Below are 18310 nucleotides of genomic sequence, written 5' to 3' on the forward strand. Positions count from 1 at the left end.
GTAGTGGCCTGATCTATTGTAAAGGCTAAGCTGAAAGGGTCTGGTGGATGGGTAGCCTAAGATGGAGGCCCTATCCTCCGTTAATGCGGATCTATATACAGGCTATGTCATGGCCAGAGGTTACCCGATCTCATTTCCATTCTGTCTTTGCCTTTGTAATTGGCCAAATACATATTTCATACCTGGGAAAAGGTCTACACGCTGCTTATGCAGGGCAAAACGTCTTACGCCTGTTTCACACTTGCGTTTTGGCTTTCCGGTTTTGAGATCCGGCAGGGGATCTCAAAACCGGAACTAAACTGATCTGTGCCATTTTATACATCCCGCTGCATCCCTTTTCAGACTGATCCGGTTGTATGAAATCTAAACTCAACAAACCGGATCTGGTGTAAAAATCATTGTAAGTCAATGGGATGGCAAATCCATTTTTTTCCCCCGCTGACAACTCGGCACCATTGACTTACATAGATTTTTCATGCTGGATCCGGTTTGTTTCGCAGTCTGGTCAAAAAGCTTAACAAAACAGAACTTAATGCACCCTGATCAGTTTTATCCCCAATAATGGGGACAAAACTGATCCGTTTTGGCCCAGTTTTAAGATCCGCTTCTGGATTTCAAAACCGGAAAGCCACAACGCAAGTGTGAAACAGGCCTTAGGCCCCTTTCACACGAGCGAGTTTTCCGTGCGGGTGCATTGCGTGACGTGAACGCATTGCACCCGCACTGAATCCGGACCCATTCATTTCTATGGGGCTGTGCACACGAGCGGTGATTTTCACTCATCACTTGCGCGTTGCGTAAAAATCGCAGTATGTTCTATATTCTGCGTTTTTCACGCAACGCAGGCCCCATAGAAGTGAATGGGGCTGCGTGAAAATCGCAAGCAAGTGCAGATGCGGTGCGATTTTCACGCACGGTTGCTAGGAGACGATCGGCATGGGGACCCGATCATTATTATTTTCCCTTATAACATGGTTATAAGGGAAAATAATAGCATTCTGAATACAGAATGCATAGTACAATAGGGCTGGAGGGGTTAAAAAATAAATAAAAAAATAATAATAATTTAACTCGCCTTAATCCACTTGATCGCGCAGCCCGGCTTCTCTTCTGTCTTCTTCTTTGTTGTGCACAGGAAAAGGACCTTTGATGACGTCACTGCGCTCATCACATGGTCCGTCACATGACCCATCACCATGGTAAAAGATCATGTGATGAGCGCAGTGACGTCCTCAAAGGTCCTATTCCTCAAAGAAGACAGAATAGAAGCCGGGCTGCGCGATCAATTGGATTAAGGTGAGTTAAATTATTTTTTATTTTTTTAACCCCTGCCCTATAGTACTATGTATTCTGTATTAAGAATGCTATTATTTTCCCTTATAACCATGTTATAAGGGAAAATAATAAAATCTAAACACCACCTAACCCAAATCCGAACTTCTGTGAAGAAGTCCGGGTTCGGGTCTGGGAACCAAACATTCCAATTTTTCTAACGCGTGTGCAAAACGCATTACAATGTTTTGCACCCGCGCGGAAAAAAACGCAAACATGGAGTGCAATCGCAGTGAAAACTGACTTGTTTTAGTGTCAAAATCGCACCATTTTCCCTGAACGCATCCGGCTCCAATCCGCAACGCCCGTGTGAAAGGGGCCTTAAGCTATAGACTCTGTGGCACCTTAGGCCATGGCAATGTATGTGAAAAGTCCAGAGGGTATTTGTTACCAGGGGTAATCTAAGCCTGGCTCCCAGATTCTTCTGGAGTCTGCAAGATAAGGAAATTCTGCACTCTATGGCAGCTCGCTAAAGATAGCTGGTAGCAAAGCACTGGGACAAGTAGAGCTCTTGTGAAACGAAGAGATTGTCAGTTGTCAACATGCAGGAGTAATGAGGGAGAAGTCTGCCATACTGGTCTGATCTTTCTAGAGACGCATAGGCCTCCATCCATCCAATGCAGCTGGTATGCCCCCTTTTTTGATGTTTGCAATAGGAAAGTAGACAGTGCTATGTCAAACAAAAACTATGTTGCGTAAAAAAATAAAATTTTATATATATATATAATTATAAAAATATGAATAGCAGCACTCCAAATGAAGAACCAGGTGCAAAAATCTCGGACTAAAGATCCTCAATGTAATAAATAGAAAGAGATGCAGCCCTCCGGATGATGTGGAAAGAAGGTAGATCCATTTATTAACCAATTGCAACATTTCAACTGCTTCATGCAGTCTTTTATCTTGCATCTTTTCTGCTTATTATTTTATATATATATATATATATATATATATATATATATATATATATATATATACACACACACACTATAATAATGTACAGTTTTTCCAATGGGAGTCTATTACTGGCTCTGAATGTCATTCGAGCAGCACCCAGAATCCACAAAGAGAAAACGGCATTCTGTGCTCAGTGTGAGCGCTGCCAACCTTATGACCATTGGCTATTTGAGGCACAATAAGATGATGACACGACCACCATGAATGATTTGGATTTTTTCCAGACTTCCCGCAAATCGGTATTTTTTCTACAGTTCTCGGTCTGTTAATATAACCCTTGCTCTCTCTTGGTATGCAAGGTATGCTTTTTGGCATCAGCTGGTGGCCAGATCTGGACGGAACAGTCCCAGCTCCGATACCATGCCTAGTCGCAGGACGCTCAGCGAGTGTGACAATACCCGGGAGAAGCATGCTTTCATCTTTAATGGGTTTGCCTTACATACATTTTGTAATTTACCCTCCTTCCTGTTCATTTACCTTTAATTGTACTGAGAACGGAAATGTCTGCTCTGCGAGGACTGATTTACCCACATTCAGCTCTGCAGAGGTCTGTTAAATGTGGAGCATTATCACAACCAGCAGCAGAGCAGCTGCTTCTAAAAGCTTTAACCTTTTCCTTGCTGGAAGGGTGACTGCAGCTTTCCTTGTTCTTGCCTGCAGGACGGAGAAAACGACTGCATTGGGAGGCTTTGTACGAAGCCTCAATAAATATTTTAATAGCTTGCATCCTTGTTAAAGGGGATGTGCAAGAATAGGGGGGGGGGGGTTTGGCAACCCTCTTCCCCCTACTTGGCTGGACCTGTAAAGGGAAGCTTACTTACCTGCTTCCTGACACTGGCTCACCGCTCCTCCTTCTCCAGGCCTGCGATGCTGCCCTGGGTTCCCTCGCTGAGAACATCTGTTTTGACGCCACCTGCAACCAGTCACTGGCTGCAGCAGTGACCAGATCCCCTTGCGTCATGTGACCGTTTGTCATGTCATAAGGGAATCCAGTCACCACCTCAGCAAACTGGATGTTTTCAGTGAGGCAGGTCGGGAGCTGGTGTCGGGAAGCAGGTAAGTAAGCTTCCTTTTACACGTCTGGCCATGGGGGAGGAGGAGTTGACCAAAAAAAAAAAAAAACATTCTTTCACAACCCCCGTTAAAGTTGTCTTTTTTTATTTTTTATTAACACACTGTCAGATGGAAGGCTCCAGTGTATCCACAGAGAAAACAAATTTGGAGATTAAAATTTAGACAATATGTACCCCCTCCATCATAATCAGAGCTGATATGTGATGGGTGACAAGTAGGGGGGCAGGGGGGTTAGATTTTACGAATGCCACCATACATTTAGACAGTGTAAAGTTGGAGAAGGTGTTCCAAATTAATCAGTGATTTATGCCATATGATACATTTTGTCACACTTGTCATGCACACGACAGTAGTTTTTTGCTTCCGTTTTTTTTCCACGGATCCCTTGTAATAAATGCCTATCCTTGTCCGCAAATGTGAAAAAAGTAGGACATGCACTATTTTTTTTGCTGAAGGGAAACGCTGACGCGGGACACAAACGGATGACCTATCAGCATTTTTTTGCTGACCCATTGAAATAAATGGGTCCCCATCCTATCTGCAAAAAAAGACGGAACGGAGGCTGAGGTCGTGTGCATGAGGCCTTAGATCTTTAGTCTAGCTACACATCACCAATCGGTTGTCTTACCTTGTGCCAAAATGGCGCACCCCTTTCCCTGCAGAATTCTGCTGCATTTAGTTTAGTTAATCTCCCCCATGTTTTTTTTTTATCTCCTCCTCTTGGGGTTATCTAGATCGATGTAGACAAAGGAGGTCATTTACTACATGATATACGCTATTTTTCTGGTGTACGTCTGTCGCAGATTATGGCGCAATTGTTATTTGCGCTGTAATCTGCGATTTCTCCCCACCCACACCAGGTCTAAAAAAAAAGGGGGGGTGGTTTGGGTGGGTCTCATTTTATAATTTTCGACACTTGTTTTAGGCATAGAAAATGGTCTAAATTTAATCCAGCAAGGAAGCTGGCTTACATTGAGACCGGCGGTGGATGTGTAACGCAAGGGGTTATTAAGACGTTTTAGATGCCGGTCTTAATAAATGACCTCCAAAGTTTATAAATGGCTCATGGGATAAATTGCTTAAAAAGAGTCTGTGATGTTAATGTCACTAATACGACTACCAGCAATGGCCATCAGAATGTTGTAAAAGCATTATAAACCATATCTTTGTCATCTGGGTGTTTATTCCATGTCCAGGAAAAGCACTTATATTCCTATGAAGTGTCCAGCTGGGCGGACTTTCTTTTTCAAATTGTCTAAGACCACTGACATTCCCCGCGGTCTGCTCCTTCCTTAACCTCCCATTGCCGTGGCATCAGGGGAGAGGGGAGGAAGCCTTGGGAGGAGAGGAAAGGGCGGAGAGCTTGGGCACTTCTAAAAGGACAGCCCGCCCAGTTGGACACTTCATAGGAATGAAATAAACACCCAGATGACATAAAGGGAGGGTTAGACTGCCTTTAAAAGGTTCTGATGGCCATTAGTGACATTTACTTGACACGCTCCCTTTAAATAGGACCTGTCTCCCCTCCTCATATGTCTATTTTAATAAATGTTTCCATGCCCCATGCATTAATAATTCTGGAGCCCTTGTCCTTGGCCTGATGCTGTTCCTCAACTATTACTCCAACAAGTTTATGATTCAATGTAAGAAATCCTGTCCCATCTGCTGAGGTTCGGGACTGCGCTTAGAAATCCTGTACCATCTGCTGAGGTTCAGGACTGTGCTTAGAAATCCTGTCCAGTCTGCAGAGGTTCAGGACTGTGCTTAGAAATCCTGTCCAGTCTGCAGAGGTTCAGGACTGCGCTTAGAAATCCTGTCCCATCTGCTGAGGTTCGGGACTGCGCTTAGAAATCCTGTACCATCTGCTGAGGTTCAGGACTGTGCTTAGAAATCCTGTCCAGTCTGCAGAGGTTCAGGAATGTGCTTAGAAATCCTGTCCAGTCTGCTGAGGTTCAGGACTGTGCTTAGAAATCCTGTCCAGTCTGCTGAGGTTCAGGACTGCGCTTAGAAATCCTGTACCATCTGCTGAGGTTCAGGACTGCGCTTAGAAATCCTGTACCATCTGCTGAGGTTCAGGACTGTGCTTAGAAATCCTGTCCAGTCTGCAGAGGTTCAGGACTGCGCTTAGAAATCCTGTACCATCTGCTGAGGTTCAGGACTGCGCTTAGAAATCCTGTACCATCTGCTGAGGTTCAGGACTGCGCTTAGAAATCCTGTACCATCTGCTGAGGTTCAGGACTGTGCTTAGAAATCCTGTCCAGTCTGCTGAGGTTCGGTACTGCGCTTAGAAATCCTGTACCATCTGCTGAGGTTCAGGACTGTGCTTAGAAATCCTGTCCAGTCTGCTGAGGTTCAGGACTGCGCTTAGAGATCCTGTACCATCTGCTGAGGTTCAGGACTGTGCTTAGAGATCCTGTACCATCTGCTGAGGTTCAGGACTGTGCTTAGAGATCCTGTACCATCTGCTGAGGTTCAGGACTGCGCTTAGAGATCCTATCCTGTTCTTGGGGTCAATTCACACAGATTGTTTTTTTATTAATTTTTTTTTGCGCCAAAAAACCCCGCCTCAAAACAGCTTCCCATTTATTTATTCATTCATTCACCGTGCCCCATCTTGGGGCAGAATCAGCGCGGAATCTCCCAATGAAATAAATGGGAAGCTGAAAAAAAATCTGCTCCTTGTAAGACCGTGTTTTTTGGCATAGATCTGCTTCAAAAACCTCAAGCAGAAAATTCAGCTTTGTAATAAAGTGAACACCTTTTGGTTTAAAAATAAAAAATACGCATCGAAAAATGCTCTTATTCCGTCCTGATTATTTTTTTTTTTTTAAGCGTGTTTTTTAAGATCAGTTGTGTGAACTGGCACTTAGAGTTTCAGGGCTGTGAGTATAGGTGCTGTTGCATATCGTGTCGGGATGTCCATGGGCTAGGTGTGCATACATTGATCTAAGTAGCAATATGTTATATATCTCTCATAAGGACGATGAGCAGGTCAGAGGAATGCAGAGTTTTTAGCTGATAGGTAGACTGGTCCAGACCTGCATGACTCCAGAATAGGCTTACTCCGCTTACTTTTCTTCCTCAGATCTTTAAAGTTCCCTGGTAATAAGTAAGTGTCCGCATGCTTCCTTGTTAATAGAGAGACAGTCTGGCATGTATTAATAGTGGAGACAGACTCGTATAATTATAAGCTGTGAGACTGCTGGAAACATCTCCTCCTCGCTGCTGCCCGGTCTGGAGGGAGATAGGGCGCCTTTATTATTTTGTATCGCCCCCTCAGCTGCCTGTGACCGAGGATGAACTTCACAGATCACATTTCTCTAGACAAATACTGTACTCGTATTACACAGTTCACATTCAAGACTTTGCAGTGCCGTGCCAAAGGAACCCTGAAATAATTCACTACTGTATTTCCAGATGTATTATTATATAGGTTGTGTTATATATATACCTTTACTGCTAGGCTTTTACATATCCGATTTTATACTGTCTGCCGTTAATTACACGGACAATTAAAGTTCTGCCAGGAGTCCCATGTCTGGGACAAATCTATAAATCAAAGTCTCAACTTAAGAATTCCCCCTTCGGGGTGTATAGGCGTGCAGAGTTGAAAGCAACAGGCAATAGATCTCTTGCACATCCTGTAGGTAAGCACTTTACGTGCTTTCTGACCTATAGCATTAGAAGCTGTATGATAGTTTGAAGCATTAAAGGGAATGTCGCCAGCGACCTCCCGATCCAGCTGTTTGCATAGACACAAAGTTGTGATTCTCCTGATTAAAATGCAGGTTTTCTTTTGTTGATCTGAGGTTCCTTTCCTGAGTTATAATACTTTTTTTTTTTTTGCCAATACGCAAATTAGCCCTTTGGTGCAGTCAGGGTGTCACCATTGCTCTTGTTGTACCCAAGCTTCACTCTTGAGGCCAGCTCCTCCCTGGCCGCTCAGATTGACGGGGTCAAGCAGTAGCAAAGCAGCCAAGGGGGGGCTGATCACAGAAAGGAGCAGAGCTTGGGTGCAGCTAGAGCAATGGTGATGCCCCCATTTCACTAAAGGCCCAACGAAACGAAAAACGCAATTTTAATCAGTTGAACCGCAGCTAATGTGTCCATGTGAACAGCTGGATAAGGGGGTCGCTGGTGACATTCCCTTTAAGGTTCAGTTGTTGGAACGTGCAGCCGTGAATGAGTTGTCGTCATTTTTAGGCATGTGATGTCATTGATTGGTTGCTGGATGTGCAGTTGGTTTCTCTTTCAGTTCACAGTGTCCCCGTTTTTGTTTTTGTTTTTTGCAAATTTCCAGGTTTCCAAGGTGAATGGAATAACCCGGTTATCATCGAGTTTGAACGCAGTCGGTGCCAAAAAGACTAGAGAAGCAAGACCTTCACCGTCCACAACTGTGAAGTATACTGCAACGGTGACCAAGGGAACTGTCACATACACCAAAGCCAAGAAAGAACTGGACAAGGCAACCAAACTGAATCACCACAAAACCAGTTCATCTGTTCACCACACAACCTCAGGGACCACAGAAAGCAGCAATGCAAAAACTCGGAAACAGGTGCTATCTCTTTCCACATCCAAGCCCAACTGTGCCACTGGTAATAGCTGTGTCAAGGCGAATGGCAAGTTGAACAAAAAGACTTGCACTAGGCAAGAGGGGCGGCAGCTAAGGGAGGGACTGCGCAACTCCAAAAGACGTCTGGAAGAGGCGAACCATCCCAACAAGGCAGAGCCTTTGGTAAAAAAAGTTAAGGTATCTGTCAGCTTGCCAGAGGTTAGAAGCAAGAGGCTAGCGGCGGAGAAACAGGTGCTTAATGGACATGTAAAGAAAGACGTGCCAGAGAAGATACTGGAGAGTAACAGGCCAAAGCGGGCCTCTGCAGCCAAGAGCACACTAAGTACACAAACCCGCAGTAAGTCGGAAGATGCTGGCGCTGAAAATCGCTCTACCTCGCAGACAGATTCCTCGCACAAATCTGTGGACTCCACCAAACCTGAAAAGGATGCTGGGGAGGCCAGGTGCTTAGCCTTGTGTGAGATTCCTGTCCTCCGCCCCTCTGCCAAGGAGTTTCACGACCCGTTGATCTATATTGAGTCCATCCGAGCCAGAGTGGAGAAATACGGGATGTGCACGGTGATCCCTCCACCAGACTGGAGACCAGAGTGCAAGCTGAATGAGGAAATGCGCTTTGTGACGCAGAACCAGCACATCCATAAGCTTGGTCGACGCTGGGGCCCCAATGTACAGCGGCTGGCTTGCATCAAGAAACACCTCAAATCTCAGGGCATCACCATGGATGAGCTTCCTCTTATAGGTGAGGGCAGCTGCATGGGACCTTATTTCTCAGTTCTGCTTCACAGCTGACTGAAGGAATCAATGACTCCAAGCTGTATATTTTCACTTCCCATTAACCTCTTTCTTTTGTTCCCTATAGGAGGTTTATACATTTGTTCTCACCCAGATTAGTAATTTTAGGGAATTTCCTCTGCCCTTGGTTCTTCTCTTTTCATTAGCTTCAGCACAGTATTCTGGTGTAGTTCCTCTGTACTAGCCCAGAAATGTCTATACATTCTCTTTGGAAGCCTAAGCTTCTGAAACGAGCGCACACCACGTGCCGATTTCTTTCTTTTTTTTTTTTTTTTCCTTTTTCTTTTTTTTCATGATTATCTACATGATCTTTAATTAACTTCTTCAATGAAGCAGCAAGCTCAAGAAATTTCATGTGATAAATTTTGATAAATTTGAAGTCCGGAAGGAATGTCGGTCACATGTAGACGCTGCCTTTGTTGCTCCTTTTCATCACTCGTTGCTCCACTTTCTGCTCCTTCAGGGAATTCTTTTGTAAAGGTTTTGTATGTCTATGTTTAAGTGTGTGTCTAAGATGCAGTATGCTTTGTGTCATCCCATACTTTTTGACTAAAGATGGGCCTGCTTTGACGCGTTTTTTGTGTTGTTGCCTGCAGTTTTTACCTTTATCACTGCCCCTAGCTGTCTGCATTTTGATTTTTCTACTTGTTTCGTGACTTGTTTGTGAGTAAAACTTTGCATAACCCACAGTCGTTCATAATTGTTTGCATAAGTGCCACAATCCACCCTGTTCTTTCTTTGTTTCCTCTTTAAAGGGGTTATCCCATGATTAATATAAAAAAAAAAATGAAAATCAGACACTGTAAAGTACACAACAATCTCTTTCTAATAAAGCTAGAATCAAGCCAGGACCAGCCCTGTACCTCAAATGGATCCAGAGATCTCCCGATTCATTGCTCCAATTGTTCTGCTAGATTTATATCAAGCCGGCAGCTAAGGGGCACGTCCTCTCTGCTTCAGCATAGGGGGCATGTCCTCTCTGCTTCAGCTCTCTCCCTATTGCAACTCAGGAGGCAGTTAAAGGATGGAATGGAGCATGTGCGTCCACCTTAGCAAGGTGGACAGAGAAAAAAAAAACAGCAGGTGGTGCTATACAGATATTTTATTTAACTCAATCACTATACAATGCTTGCCAAAATTAATAAAAAAATATTGCAGAATATTTTTCATGGGGCAACCCCTTTTTTTATGCAGTTCACTTTTTTTGCCAAAGCTAGGAGTGAATCCAGCAGGTTGGAAAAGTCCTTCCTTTTTACATTTCCCATTCCTTCTGAATCCACTTCTGCTCTTGGCATTAAAAAAATAAGAGATGCATGAAACCACCCTTATACCATCCTTATATCTTCACTTGATCCCATGCTGAAAAGGACGCAATCCTATAAAACGACTACTCATTCCTGCTTTTTGTATGACATTCCTTACGGTTAGTAGTTGAAACAATTTAAGAGCTTAGAAAAATACAAAGGAACTACAAATATTAAATACATATTGCTTTTTTTTTTATTGTTCAGTTTTCTAGCTGCTTGGACCACAAAACGTGCGTCCATGGATGTCTCTTACAAGTCAGGGACGATCCCATGAACCCACACCTGCTGTCCATTCAGTGTCTTATGCATCTTGAAGGGAATCTGTCACCTGGTTTGAGCATATTAAGGTGTTACTACTGCCATGTACAATACAATACCTTATTTCTTGCTGTAGTCTTCATTTTTTGTTTCGTGCTTTCATTAGCAATAAAATCCACTTTTTATGTTATGCAAATGAGTGTCCAAGGTGCCCAGAGGGGCGTTATTATCCTAATCTGGAGCCCAGTAACTCCCCCTACAGTGCCCAGCCCGCCTCTTCCAGCATAAGTAACTGCCCACACCCGAACTCTTTGCTGCCGCCCTCCTCCGCTATGTGAAATCTCACGAAGGCGCAGTACCGCGGACTGCCTGCGCCATGTAGAAGCTCCTGAGGGCAACAGCTTCAAATGTCACTGGGCATGCGCCAGGAGCTTCTACATGGCGCAGGCAGTCCGCAGTACTGCGCCTGCGTGAGATTTCACATAGCAGAGGGGGGCGACGGCAAAGAGTCTGGGTGTGGGCAGTTACTTATGCTGAAAGAGGCATGCTTGGGCTCTAAAGGAAGACTGGCTGGGCACTGTAGGGGGAAGTTACTGGGCTCCAGATTAGGATAATAACGCCCCTCTGGGCACCTTGGACACTCATTTGCATAACATAAAAAGTGGATTTTATTGCTAATGAAAGCACGAAACAAAAAATGAAGACTACAGCAAGAAATAAGGTATCGTATTGTACATGGCAGTAGTAAGGCTATTTTCACACTTGCGGCAGTGTGATCCGGCAAGCAGTTCCGCCTGCCGGATCCGCCGATCTGGATGTGACTAAGCATTTGTGAGACGCATCCGGATGCGGATCCGTCTCAGAAATACATTGCAAGAACGGAATAGTCTGTCCGCTTGTCTTGCGGACAGACGGATCCGTCTTGTATCTTTTTTCACATTTTTACCGGTCTGTGCATGCGCACACCGGAAGGACGGATCCGGCACTAATACATTCGTATGGGGAAAAATGCATTCAGGCAAGTCTTCAGTTTTTTTCGCCGGAGATAAAACCATAACATGCTACGGTTTTCTCTTTTGCCTGATCAGTCAAAATGACTGAACTGAAGACATCCTGATGCATCCTGAACAGATTACTCTCCATTCAGAATGCATGGGGCTATGCCTGATCAGTTCTTTTCCAGTACTGAGCCCCTGTGACGGAACTCTATGCCGGAAAAGAAAAACGCTAGTGTAAGTACCCCAACACCTTAATATACTCAAAGCAGGTGATAGATTCCCTTTAATATCTAATCTTTATACCCTACAAAGTCTGTGGTTGAATGAAAGAGGGGGCAATGTACTAAGATAAGTTACACGCCGACATATGTCACCTATATCGCTAGTAACTGCACACTTATGCTTCCTAATATGTCCTATAACAAACCAAATTAAGTTGTTGGTAGCTGGATGGTGTTTCTTATTTGTGGCGTACATAGAAGAGAGATGGCCCCATAGCAAAGATCAACCCAGACCCCTCCATTATGGTATTGACTTTTGCCAATGGAATTTGTTTCCCACTCCATGCCGTTCCCATGGCTTATTTCCCATTGCCTTCTTTGCGGTCAAATCCAGATCCTCTGGAGATTTCTACAGAGGGTCGTGCCATCCAATAAGAAAGGTGACAGGACCGACCATGGCTGGGCCTCCTTCCTCCATGGGCCCTCACTAGTATATCTCAAGGTCAGCACTGGTGAGCAGAGCCATCATTAAGTTACACTCGCTATGTATTTGTGGCCTTTTGCTTCATGTTAGTACACAGCCCCCTTACTTTTAACTCTTGTTAATGTTTTATTGAAATGTTTGTGTCTTTTCTTCAATGTAAAATCCTTGAGACATTCAATCCATAATCAATCTTGGTGCCTCAATAAACACCTGCATTCGTCTAGGTGTTCAGTCCAGTGGTCCATGCTTTCTGTCCTCCCTTGCTTGACCTAACAGGCAATTTTAATCATATTTTTATTTCTTAGTTTGACTTTGCATCCCTATTCTGGCAACTTTGATTCTCCTTAAAGTTGCACGTTCAGTGTAATGGAAATGTATGCAAATCGGATATCTTGCCATAATCTGTTCTTCTACTGACTGATGAGTAAATGGACTTTTATCTAGGTGCTTATTGAGGCGCTAAGATTGAATAATTTTCTCAACTAATGCACGTGTGTGTCAGCAGAGACGCTAAGGTCCCTCTCAGATGGACGATATGAAACTCGTCCGTGTTGTGGGCCACCCATGGACTCCATATAGAACATGCTTCAATTTTCTCCGATGGTCCATGCAGAAAATATCTCATGTGAAGATACGCACTCAATTGAAGGAGTCAAAGTTCAGTAATGGTGCTGCTTGTTCTAAACTTGGACAGCAAGCACCTGGGCAGAAATATCGTTCATCTGAGACTGGCCTAAGTGTGTTGATGTCCACTATGTTTCCCGCTAAATGGCGGAATATTCAGCACCTACATACGCTGAGACTCCCGCCGATCACTGGAACGAGGCGAGCGAAGCACACACAGCGTGTTCTCTCTCCTTGCTGCAGGAAGCTGGATCAAGATGGGCCCATAGACTTTCTATTGAATCCATCTCCCTTCTGTCTCCTGCAGTAGAAAGAGACAGTGGGCTATGTGAACGTTTCTCTCTCCTCGTTCTTGCAATCGGTGGACTTCTCAGCGCTTGGACCTCCATCAAATAAAAACTTTAGATATGTCTGAGATATCAAAAGTTTTCCCAAAGTATAGTGACCCTTTAAGCAAAGCTCTGCATATACTGGAAAGACGTACATCTAAGATATATTCAGGGTTGTCACAAGTTTTAGTTGGGTTTGAAGGCAGCACATGAAGTGCATCAGATGAGAAAGGGATACCTTGGGGTGGGGGGAATAGACAGGGATTATTTCACACAAACTGAAGCAGGAATATGTGATGGAATCTAGTATTCCAAAACGAAGGCCTCTTGCACACGAACGTGCCATGTTTTGCGGTCCGCAAATTGCGGATCCGTAAAACACGGATGCCGTCCGTGCGCCTTCTGCAATTTCGGAACGGAACAGACGCCCCATTATAGAAATGCCTATTCTTGTCCGCTAAAATGGACAAGAATAGGACATGATCTATAATTTTTGCGGAGCCATGGATCGGAGCAACGGATGCAGACAGCACACGGAGTGCTGTCCGCATCTTCTGCGGCCTCATTGAAGTGAATGGGTCCGCACCCAAGCCGCAAGCAAATTCGGCTCAGATGCGGAACCAAACCACGGTCCTGTGCAAGAGGCCTAAGTCTGTGACTAGGTCCCTTTTATGTTAATTGACGACTGGTCCCAGGGATTGGATTCCTGTGGCTTCTCCCTCACTTGTGACAACCCTAAGCACCATTGTGGTTCCCTATGAAACCACAAATGTTTTAAGCCTATTAAAAAACTGATCTCTCTCTGTTTCTTTGTGGCGATGTGCCTACCAGGCATTCAAGAACCTTCCACGGCGCTCTGTCCTGACAGAAGACCCGGCCCCAGAAGCCCCAGTGAACCCTAGCTTAAAGGATTCTTCTCTAATACTAGATCGTAAATGGTATATTTTAATACATCACCCTCATGCTGATGCACAGACAGAGTGTGGGTTATGTATTGCAAGCTTCATCTTGCTGATCTTTCAGAAGTGAAGCGTTGATCAGTATAATCTCTGAGCAGTGTATCTTGATCTCTGCTGTCTAAGGCCGAATGCACACGGCCGTGTTCCGCGGCCGAGAGCGGTCCGTGGTATGCCGGGCTGGATTCCTGTTCAGAGCAGGAGCGCACGGCGTCATTGGTTGCTATGACGCCTTGCGCTTCATGTCGCCGCTGCACTACAGTAATACACTATACGAGTATATTACTGTAGTGCAGCGGCGGCATGAAGCGCACGGCGTCATAGCAACCAATGACGCCGTGCGCTCCTTCTCTGAACAGGAATCCAGCCCGGCATACCACGGACCGCTCTCAGCCGCGGAACACGGCCATGTGCATTCGGCCTAAGGGTGTGGGCAACATACCAGCAAGGACCTCTTGAGACCAGGCACCTCTCACTTCTAATGTTAGTCAAGACCTTTGTGGAAGTGGTAAGTTGGAATATATAAGCCACAAGCTCTGGAAAGGAAAGTAAGCCAATCCTTTTTTTTCTTTCTCCATGTCTTTCCTCTGGTTACTTCTCATTATCTAAACCCTGGTCAGTGTTGAGAATAGGATCAATGTGCCTTGTGTTTAGCATTTACCATCTTTGTTCAGCTATGGCCTATTTAGCTGGTGCTGGCCATATTTCCTTCTAATGAGAATAAAATGTTTCCTTTTGATGTTCCATTTAATATTTTATCCTCGGAAGTAATCATTAAAATTGATTAAAACGGTCAATATAAGCAATGGATTTAACAGCTTTTGCCAATGTCAAGGCTTGCCAAAAATAAGCAAACTTTATACAGCACTAAGCTCTAGTATAATTTTTGGGCACCTGACAGCATATATTAAACTGCAGATGACTATTACTCTGCAGTCTTGGACATCAGGCAAAAACTCCAAAGCTAAATTGCATACATGGCTAAGCTCCACTTTAATCTGCTGGATGCCTGTCAGTTATGGAAATGCTGAGTTTTGTATGTTCCTGGGACCTCCAGCTAATAATGTTTTTATTCTAGGCACCAGTTGAAGTGTGTAACGATGTTTTCTTGTTTCCCTCACGACCTCTGTATAGGAGGCTGTGAATTGGATCTAGCTCGGTTTTTTCAACTCATCAATGAAATGGGAGGCATGCAACAAGTGACAGACCTCAAGAAGTGGAACAAGTTGGCCGACATGCTCCGCATCCCTAAAAGTGCGCAGGATCGACTAGCAAAGCTGCAGGAGGCCTACTGTCAATACCTACTCTCTTATGACTCCCTTTCGCCTGAGGAGCACAAGAAACTGGAGAAAGAAGTTCTGCAGGAGAAAGAGAACCTGGAGAAGAAGAAAGGTCCACTGGAGGGGCATGCTGAGAATTCATATAGATTACATCTGCTCCCGAGGTATGAGCCCAAAAATGGACTCGTTAATGGAGTAGTGCACCGTAATGGCCTGCGTGGGAAGCTGAAAGAAATGGAGGTCCCGCTGAAAAATGGAAGGCGAAGGCTGTTTGCTCAGGAAAACGAGTGCACAGAGGAGGAACCTGAAGATAAAAGTCTATTTGGTGACCTACACAAGTGCATTTATAAGGTAAGTAAAATGAATTATCTGAAACCAAAACTTGCACGTAGATGTGCTGCTAAACTATGAAGCTAATATTACTTTAAGCAATGGTTATTGCATGAAAATATATTTTGTAGTGTGTGAAAAAGAGGCACTAAAGGTTCTAAAATCTAAAAAAACAAAAAAACTTCAGCCCCCACCACTGGATCCATGGAGGGTTGAGGAGGTGTTTGTTTTTATTTTATAATTTTTGTGGTGCCTTTAGATATAGATAGAGATATAGGTGTATGTGTGTGTGTGTGTGTGTGTGTGTGTGTGTGTGTGTATGTATATATGTATATATATATATATTACACACACACACACACACACAATAAACTCATGCTGCTTTGAAGCGGAGTCTGCAAACTGATTTTAGTAATTTTACAATCAGGTGTCCTCATTCCCCTATCCAGTCAGTCATGACCATTTATATATGAAAGAACAAAACATGGAGACCTGTAATGTCCTTTCTCGCATAAAAACTGTCAGGCCGGTCCTGTTGATTTAAAGGGGTTGTCTCACTTCAGCAAATGGCATTTATTATGTAGAGAAAGTGAATACAAGGCACTTACTAATGTATTGTGATTGTCCATATTGCCTTCTTTGCTGGCTTGATTCATTTTTCCACATTATACACTGCTCGTTTCGACCGTTCCGACCACCCTGCAATCCAGCAGTGGCCCCTAAAGCCCCCACCCAACCCCTCGAAAAAAAAAAATAAATACTCTCCCCCTCATGCAGCGCAGCACTGTGTCCCTACGCTGCGTCCTGAAGTTGTATGCTGTCAGATAATAGTGCCTCGCTGGGTGAAGAGTACCAGGGAGCGGTGAGTAATACCAGTGTGGCCCTAGCAGTCTCATATCACTCTATGGGCCTCCTGTTTTTTTTTTTTTTTTTTTTTTTTTTAACCTCTTAAGGACATAGGGCGTACAGGTACGCCCTTGTGCCCTGGTACTTAAGGACACAGGGCGTACATGTACGCCCTGTGTATTTTCGATCACTGCCGTGCGGCTGGCAGTGATCGGAACCCGGTGCCTGCTCAAATCATTGAGCAGGCACCTAGGCTAAATGCGCGGGGGGGTCCCGTGACCCCCCCATGTCGGCGATCGCGGCAAACCGCAGGTCAATTCAGACCTGCGGTTTGCTGCGATTTCTGAAGTTTCTGGTCCCCGCAGTCCCTGACCGCAGGGATCAGAAACTTTATATGCCAAAAAAAGAGTTTTATTTACCCCCCCCTGCACCCCCGAATGATTTTTATGGTGGCGGGAGGTGCAGGGGGAGGGTTGCGGGCGGTGTGGGCGGTGCGGGAGGCGGGCGGTGCGGCAGGCGGGATCGCGATCCCCCGCCCGCCTCCCCTTGTATAATCGTTGGTGTCTAGTGGGGATACCAGGGTGCCAGCACATTGCTGGCACCCTGGTATAAACGGCTGACATCTGCGATGCGATGTCAGCCGTTTAACCCTTTCCATACAGCGGTCCGTACGGACCGCTGTATGGAAAAGGTTAACAGCGCAGGGAGCTCCCTCCCTCTCCCATCGGGGGGCTGCTGTGCCTTTGCAGCCCCCCGATGGGGAGGGAGAGAGCCCCCAGAGAGCCCCCCGAGGGATCCCCTCCTTACCCTTCCCCGTCTGCGAAGTTCTGAGCAGTACTGAGCAGACGGGGAAGGTTCCCATGGCAACAGGACGCCTCTCAGGCGTCCTGCTGTCCATGGTGCTGAACAGATCTGTGCTGAATGGCATAGATCTGTTCAGTGTAAGTAAAATACAGTACAGAACAATATATATTGTACTGTACTGTATTATTCAGACATCAGACCCACTGGATCTTCAAGAACCAAGTGGGTCTGGGTCAAAAAAAAGTGAATAAAAGTGAAAAAAAAGTAAAAATCAAAAAACACATTTATCACTGATAAAAAATGAAAAAAATAAAATTCCCTACACATGTTTGGTATCGCCGCGTCCGTAACGACCTGATCTATAAAACGGTCATGTTACTTTACCCGAACGGTGAACACCATAAAAATAAAAAATAAAAAACTATGATGAAATTGAAATTTTGCCCACCTTACTTCCCAAAAAAGGTAATAAAAGTGATCAAAAAAGTCGCATGTACGCCAAAATTGTAACAATCAAACCGTCATCTCATCCCGCAAAAATCATACCCTACCCAAGATAATCGCCCAAAAACTGAAAAAACTATGGCTCTTAGACTATGGAAACACTAAAACATGATTTTTTTTGTTTCAAAAATGAAATCATTGTGTAAAACTTACATAAATAAAAAAAAAGTATACATATTAGGTATCGCCGCGTCCGTATCGCCCGGCTCTATAAAAATATCACATGATCTAACCCCTCAGATGACCACCGTAAAAAAATAAAAATAAAAACGGTGTAAAAAAAGCCATTTTTTGTCATCTTACGTCACAAAAAGTGTAATAGCAAGCAATCAAAAAGTCATATGCACCCCAAAATAGATGCCAATCAAACCGTCATCTCATCCCGCAAAAAATGAGACCCTACTTAAGATAATCGCCCAAAAACTGAAAAAACTATGGCTCTTAGACTATGGAGACACTAAAACATTTTTTTGGTTTTAAAAATGAAATCATTGTGTAAAACTTACATAAATAAAAAAAATTGTATACATATTAGGTATCTCCGCGTCCGTGACAACCTGCTCTATAAAATTACCACATGATCTAACCTGTCAGATGAATGTTGTAAATAACAAAAAAAAAACGGTGCCAAAAAAGCT

General features: G+C 44.3%; 1 protein-coding gene across 3 annotated transcripts in view; it reads left to right on the forward strand.

Annotated features, from left to right (window-relative positions):
- Nucleotides 1-18310, forward strand: part of JARID2 (jumonji and AT-rich interaction domain containing 2) — a 146224-nt gene that overhangs the window by 95277 nt on the left and 32637 nt on the right. For all 3 annotated transcript variants that reach the window (XM_040432615.1, XM_040432613.1, XM_040432616.1), the window contains 2 exons: nt 7664-8678; nt 15043-15539. In XM_040432615.1, coding sequence (XP_040288549.1) covers nt 7664-8678; nt 15043-15539 — 1512 coding nt within the window. The remainder of the gene's footprint in view (nt 1-7663; nt 8679-15042; nt 15540-18310) is intronic.

The sequence above is a fragment of the Bufo bufo genome, chromosome 5 (genome assembly GCF_905171765.1).
Source record: "Bufo bufo chromosome 5, aBufBuf1.1, whole genome shotgun sequence".
Classification (NCBI taxonomy): Eukaryota; Metazoa; Chordata; class Amphibia; order Anura; family Bufonidae; genus Bufo; species Bufo bufo.